Here is an 8,024-nt window from a genome sequence, read left to right on the forward strand (position 1 = left end):
TTTTTACTTTACTATATGTTAGTACATATATTATTTCTAATTTTGACGTAGATGATTATGCAGGATGTATCAAAACGTTACTCGTTGCCTAAAAAATGTTGCTAGTAAAATCTCCATTATTTCTTCAATGGTGGCAGGTATGCCACTAGCTAGGCATTGCTCTCATGCCATCTAGTGTATAATTTTATTGTTTAACCTAATGTATTTGATTTTCATTAGATTATAGAACTTGATCAGCTTGTATGTATGTAATAGTAAAATATCTTTTCTCTTTTGTACAGATTGTTGAATTTGATCAGCCTACTATTTTGCTGAGTAATCCCAACAGTCATTTTTCGAAACTAATGGCTGCTGCTCGGCCTGCTGTTGGCTTTTAGACTTCCAATATGACTTATTAACTGTTTTTAATCAACAAAACCATTTTTTTTTGTGGTTGTATTTTTTTGTTACATTTGTTTCTTGGTAATAGTTTTTATCTCCTATTCACTTTTGAGAGAGGAGAAAGGCAGAATTCATTTCCATATGTTTGTTAGATGTTGTTCAATGTTTATATTGTAGATGATTTATATATGTTATTAGCCTATTGAGCAGTTATCACTTAAATATTTGTTTAGATATTGGTGCACAAAACTGTAAGGTATTGAATTTTTTTAAAAAAAATATCTATTGGGGAGAAATTTAGAGATTACTGTTGTATTTCCTTTAATATTAAATTGTTTGTTCCTTATATGAGGAAAAATGTGTATTTCATAAGTGTATTACTTGTAGAAAATGTTACGTACTGTATGTTTCCTAATGTTTTGCTGGTTTAACTATCTTGTATAAAAGAATAAAAAAAATAATGTTTAAAAATTTTATTATTAGCATATAGTATTTAATTATCAATAAAAGTTGAATAATTTTTTAAATACTTTAATTTAAATTGCTTGTTGTTAGATTTTTATTTAATATCTAACCAAGTTGATATTTTGGCGTTAAATTTTATTTATCTTTTCTGAACAATAATGGTTTATTATCAGAATCACTCAAGATAAATGTTTACTTGGAAATCAGTTTTTTATGTTTCTTATACGCCATAAAAAGAGCTTAATTTATAACTATTTTTGTACTTTAGTCATAGATAATATTCTTATTGTAATATAGTGTTTTGTTTTAGAAATTTTCAAGTAATAATAAATTTCAAAATTACGTATGCAATAACAAACAAAGTTAAACTTTTATAAAAAGAACAGTAGCAATTAAAAATAATTTTAATAATTGAAGTTATACATTTCTACAATAATATCTTGAGAGGCAAGATATGCAAAGTTTCTTAATTGCAACTTTTTGAAATTTATCTTAAGAACTTTTTAAATGACTAATTTTTTAGTGCAAAATTTAAATGGCCTTATATGATGAAGATAGTAGAGTTGTTGCTATATTTTTTATAACTTCAACTTTAAAATATGAGATATTGAAAATAATTTTATTTTGTACAACTTAAAAGTACAAGCATAACTAAACTTGTTAGTTAAACTGTATAATAAAATTAAAGAAAACTGGTTTTGGTGTTTTTACTGTTGTGCAATATGTTTTGTAATAAGATTTGTGTAAATTTTGACATAATTTACTGTACAATATAGGCTTTTTTCATTCATGTCTTTATAAATGCAAGTGTTATTGATCCTTTCTATAGTGACTGTCCGCTTTTTAAATGTGCATGTAAAAGTAAAAATGTGATTTACTTAATAGAAATAACTTAGTAATGTCCATGCCTGTACAAAACTTGAAGAGTATGAACCTTTCTTTCTTTTTTTAAAAAAAAAACCGGTTTTTCACCTGTCATTAGATTGTTAAGCAGTGTCTATGGGGAAACATTCTTACAAATCATGTCAAATTGTAAAACAGTTTGAGAAATTAAAATGGAATGAGCTTTGTAAAATTTTTGTTAATATATTTACATTTAATGCAATGTTAAATATGAATTTCATACTTCTATTTTCTTAATTTGTAATATTAACTCATGTTCATAATTTCTCTTTATAAATATAACTCAGTAAAATTAATAATTTTTCATTAAACCTATTTTTCAATTAAATTTTTCTTCGTTTGAAAATTTATATAACATTTAAAAACTGAAATGCTGTATTGAACATCATATATAGATATTTTTATATAATTTTATCTCTTTCACTTAAATTTTTTTCTGAGTTTTTAGCCTTGCTTCTGTATACTTCCCTCATAGTATATACTTTTGCTGAATTTACAAAATTAAATGCAAATTTCAAAGTAAATTAATACTTGCTAATTTAAAAAGGCTGACATATTTATTTATTTAAGATAGTTTTAAAATTATCTAAAATACTAATTTAATTTAAATTGGCTCTAAAGAACTAAAAATTACTTTTTTAATTACTTTAAACTGATTCTGATCATTCCTATTTAGTGTTATTTTCACATTTCCAAAGTTTAAAATTTTAGTTTTTGATTTTATAACTTTGTGTATAAAACTTTTTTTTTCCTATTACAATTCATTTCATTGTTAGTATAAAATGTTTATCAGGATTATAATTTTATATAAAACCTTCTTTTCTTAAAGTTATGTTGTTAATTATTAACTAAAAAAATTTTGTGTGAAGACAATTAGATTTTTTGATAAATTTTATCTTATTGTATGTCTGATGTAGTTTATCAGAATTCTAACTCAGCATGTTATTTAAAATTATAATAAAGTATTCTTTTTTAATTATATTACTATTTTTTTGCTTATTGATATGTCTCTTTAGTTTTGTGTTCACAACTTTCCTCTTTCAAAATAATAAGATTTAATAGTTAATTTTCTTTTCTTTATTTTTTTATTTTATTATTAAATATTTATATTTTCTATAGAAAAAAACTTCATTGTCAGTTAGGAATGGTTATTCTATCGTCTGAAAATTTAAATTTTTATTTTTTTAGTTATAAATTTTAATCTGTGTTGTGTTCTATAGATGTTGTTTTTCTTTTCCTTTTTTTTTGTTCAAGGTCCACAACAGGTCCAAAAGTGGCCCACAAAGCTATTGAATTGTTCTTACTGTACTGTTTTAAAAATTATTATTTATAAGAAAGAAAAAGTTATTTTTTCAGTCTTGCTTTTTAACAGAAAATTAATGATCTAGTTTAACTTTTTGTTATCATTCTATTTTATATTTTTTATGATCCTGGGATTCAGCATTTGCTGTAAATTGTAATTTTTTTGAAATCTATACAAATAAATCAGAAAGAAAAAAGTTGATCAATTAAAAAAAAATTAATACAAATTGGTGATAATTGTTACTTCATTTATCACACTTATCTGATACTGGATTAGTAACTTTGACTATTATTATTTTAATTAAGAAAAAAATATTTTTTACTATGCAATTTATTTTTTTTTGACATTTTTTTTCTCTTGTATACTAATTGGGTTGTAGTATTTTGCTTTGTAATGATATTTATCTTGATTTATTTTTATTAAATATTTTTAGTTATTTTATTTTTAATCTATAATATTTTCACTTGAATAAAAAATATATAATAAATTGTAATTTCTTTCAAATCAATACAAATAAATTTAAAAAGAAAAAGTTGATAAATTAAAAAATTACTGCAAATAAATTGGTCAAATTGATAATTTTTGCTTAAAAAAATTATAGCTTAGACAATCACATATATCTGATTCTGTAGTAGTAACTTTAACTATTCTTATTTTATTTAAGAAAGAAAATTTTTTTTACGAAACTATTTTTACTGTAAATATATTTTTTTAAATTTTCTATTCTTCTCCTTTGTATGTCTTAATTAGTTTTAGTAGTTTGCTTTGTTATTTTGTAAAGATATTTGATTTATTTACTTTAGTATTTTTAATTATTTTGTTTTTAATTTATATTATTTGCACTTGAATAAAAAAAAATACACCCATAAGAAATTCATATATATTTTTGTTTTTCAAATAAAATTTTAATGCACCCTGCATTTTTATGATTGCACGTTAATGATGGTTCATAAAATAGTATATTTTAATTTTTGTTGTGTATCACTGAAATGAATTTTTTGTGTGATTGATTTATTGTTTTATTTCATAATGCAATAGTTTGCATTAAAAGTTTCAAACTAAAGACTTGGGCATAAAGTTTAGTTTTCTTTGATTACTTTACATTGTGTAAGCTTTGTTTTTTTTGCTGAATGTCCATAACTATTTACTTAAATGTGTCGTTTTTGAAAACATGCTTTTAAGATGTTTCCTATTTTGTAAGAATCTGTGATTTTTCTTGCATGACTGTTGTGTGTTTCATAAAATTTTTAATGCTATATTTTTTAAAGAAATAAAGTGTTTCATAATTTGATTGCAACTGAGCACATTTATTTTATTGAAAAAAAAAAACATTATTTACACCTATTTTAAAAGATGAGAAGAGTTTTTGTTTCTCTGTAACAAATTTTAGTCCTTTTTCATTTGACATTGCTTTTAGCAATGTAGCTTTGATGAACTTCTTTATCTTTTTTTTTAACATTAAAAAAAAAATTTTTTATTCAACAAAATAATGAAAAAAAAAGTTATTCAAAACTCATCTTAATTGTATCTTAGGAAATCATTTATTTATTAAAAGGTACAGGTTTGAAAATGTAATCAAAACTCAAAAATGTTTAAATAAAAAATATTTTTTTTTAGACTTGAGAAAAAAAATTGAAAATGTTACTTAAAAAAAAGAAAGTATAAATATTTCTAAACATTTAAGTTACAGAATTAGAAATTTTTTTTTTCTAGAGGTGACAGCCTATTTTTTCATTTAATCATTTTTATTAATGAGAATGAAACCTTTTGAAGTGAAGAAATAGCCAAAATTTTGAATGAATAAGTCTTTCTTATTTTTGAAAATTTTAAAACCTATTATGGTTAGTCAGAAAAAAATAAATTTTTATGTCTAATTTCATAAATTATGTTTCTCACAAATGCTTATCAGTAATAATGAAGACCTTTTAAATCATTATATCAAAAGAGTATGAGGAGGGAAAAAAAAGGGGCATTCATTTTTTCTAACTGTTTTAATTAAATCGTACTTAATTTTGTTTTAAATTTATTTGTAATATTTTCATTGAACTTTTTTTTCCATTTTAGAATAAGTAACGTTAATGCCTGAAAATACTGTTAATTTCTGAGGGTGATATTCAATTTTATGGAATTAATTATAAATAAATTAATAAAATATTTAAAAAATTGCATGATAACCTCATTAAGCAACAGTATTTTCAGGCAAATAAGTTTCTGAAATGGGAAAAAATTTTTATAAAAAATGAACAAGAAAACAAAGTTAAGTTTTATCAGAAATTTTTTTTTTAATTTTTGAAGTCTTAACATAAAGGATGTCTAACTAAATGACTGATCCATTTTGAACATCTATATATATATATATATATAAATATTTGACTGTCTGTGTGTCCTTTATAGACTCCTAAGCCATCCGCCCGAACCCATGAAATTCGGAACATAGATAATTTGTAGCACGAGGAAGGTCACAGTTGACATAAGAACATTCTATGACGAATCGTTCTAGCTGGATGAGCTATAAACGAAATAGAATTTTCTGATTGGTTAAGCGGTAGTCATTGCTTTAAACTTAACTATAGACGATTTTATTTTATAACCGTCGTTGCACAGCTGGCCCAATTTTACGACTACTAATGTCTAGGAGGTTTACTACTAATGACTAGGTTACGACTACTAATGTTCAACTCCCTAGCCTTGTAATCTTGAACCCAATCCAGAAGACAAGGGAACTCCTGGATCGAGTATTGGGAGAAATTAACCTTCGTGGAGGACTTTTTGATGGAGCTAACCCACATTTGCGTTACAGGGAGAGGAAGACAACTAGAACCTCCCACGGTTAGCCTGACGGCAAGGGGACTCTAACCCATGATTCGTCTACCACTGAGGATATTTCACGTTAGCAGTGTGGTGCGGAATTCGTACCGACTACGATTTGTACCCGGTTCGCCGCATTGGAACGCTCTATCCCCTGAGCCATCGCGGTTCAACTATAGACGATTCAATTTATTAAGTGTTTTAAACATAATATTAGTGAAATTTGCTGACCGATAGATCTATTTGATAAAAAAAAAAAGTTTTTGCATTGCACTTCAATATTTAATTATTTTTTATTTGCTATGACAGATAAATGCAATGAACAACATTAGAGCGGCTATGGTTCAGGGGATACAGCAAACCGGGTTCGAATCCCAGTCGATACGAATTCTGCTTGCACCGACCACAGTGCTGACGTGAAATATCCTCAGTGGTAGACGGATCATGGGTTAGAGTCCCCTTGCCGTCAGGCTAACCGTGGGAGTTTCTAGTGGTCTTCCTCTCCCTGTAACGCAAATGCGGGTTCAAAAAATTGTGTCGGTTGTTCAGCGGCGGCTATTGAATTAACTATTGTTTAAGTAATTATAAATAATGGTTTTAACAAATTTTCTTTAGATTAAGATTTATATACATATTTTTTACTTCGCTATATGTAAGTGTTTATATTATTTCTAATTTTGACTTACATGATTATGCATGATGTATCAAAACTTTACGCGTTGCCTTAAAATGTCACTAGTAAAATCTCCATTATTTCTTCAATGGTGGCAGGTTTGCCACTAGCTAGGCATTGCTCTTATACCATCTATTGTATAGTTTTTTTTTATTGTTTAACCTAATGTATTTGATTTTCATTAGTTTATAGAACTTGATCAGCTAGCATGTACTAATAAAATATAGTAATTTTTGAAGTTATACTTCTTATGCGACTTCCAACAAGGTTGCGTTAAACGTTTAACGCTACATTTTTATTGGCCAGGAAATCACGTGGTATGATCGAGTTTTCCCTCATTCATTTCCATATTCTCTTGGTTCTCACTAGCATAAAAATAATAAAAGTATTGTTTTTGTGTAAATATTTTTTTAGTTTGTTTTGATACACATATAATTTAATAGGGTAGTATTTTTTATTTTCAAATTTAGTGGATAACAATTGTAAGAAATGAGTGAAAACAATCCCACGGACAATGCGACGGATTTAAGGTTATGTCAAGGTACGTCTCTTGTGAATATCAATTGATTGTTTCTGTTCTGAAATTACATTATGGCGCATTCACATACATTATTTATACAAATACATTTTGCAGGGCGAGACGATGAGGCAACCATAAGCACTGGTTCAAGAGGTCCAGGTGGGAAAAATGCACAATATTACCGTGATTACAGAGCGCGGAAGCGAGCGGAGCAGGAAAAAGAGTCGTTGAATAAAACTAGTGATCCTTCTACGACTGCTGACTCTTCTACAATTAACGTCGCAGGGTGCGAAGTTTAACTTCTTCTCCACGGAGGGACTCCACGCACTATTTTTTTTCTTTTCTCTTTTGTACAGATATTCTTTTAAAATGTGTAAAAGTATAATCGATCGAAGGTAATTGAAAGAAAAATATTAGTCATATATTCAAAGGCAAAAAGTGCTTATTTGCTTAAGAGAAACGTAAAATATCGTTTTACTATTATTGATGACAATGATTGTTAATTAATTTAGTTAATATATGCACAGGTGGTGTTATAATAATATCACCCCTTCTCAAATTTCAGTGTGATTTTATTGTAGACGAAGTTAGGGACTCATTGAGATAATATTTGGGAGATTTACGTAGTCAAATGTTTAAATTTGAACTAACTTTAAAAAAAAGAAAAAATTGGTTACCTGGTTCGTCTCACTAGGACTCTTATACTTCTGGCGGTTTACTTAAGTTCTTAAATTGACGACCTCTCATTTTATCGCCAAATAAAATTTATCATTAATCAAAATTTAGACTATTTTAAGGTTAGTTTGAGTGCTAAAATTTCAATGCAAGCTCTGTTCCAGAATGTTACTAAAAGTTTCATTCGGTTTCTGATCGCTAGAATTAGTCGTCGTATTATCACTAATCAAAATTGTAACTGCACACTGCATCTCTTTTCTTGACCACTACAAGCAGAAAGTATCGCCTAATAGGAA

General features: G+C 26.5%; 1 protein-coding gene across 1 annotated transcript in view; it reads left to right on the plus strand.

The window, feature by feature from the left end:
- Positions 1-2,730, plus strand: part of LOC107455422 (ATP-binding cassette sub-family C member 12) — a 38,857-nt gene extending 36,127 nt beyond the window's left edge. The window contains exon 30 of the mRNA XM_016072979.3: positions 282-2,730. Within this exon, the coding sequence (XP_015928465.1) occupies positions 282-377 (96 nt within the window). The 3' untranslated portion in view covers positions 378-2,730. The remainder of the gene's footprint in view (positions 1-281) is intronic.
- The last annotated feature ends 5,294 nt before the right edge of the window (positions 2,731-8,024 follow it).

Source organism: Parasteatoda tepidariorum, chromosome 3, assembly GCF_043381705.1.
Source record: "Parasteatoda tepidariorum isolate YZ-2023 chromosome 3, CAS_Ptep_4.0, whole genome shotgun sequence".
Classification (NCBI taxonomy): domain Eukaryota; kingdom Metazoa; phylum Arthropoda; class Arachnida; order Araneae; family Theridiidae; genus Parasteatoda; species Parasteatoda tepidariorum.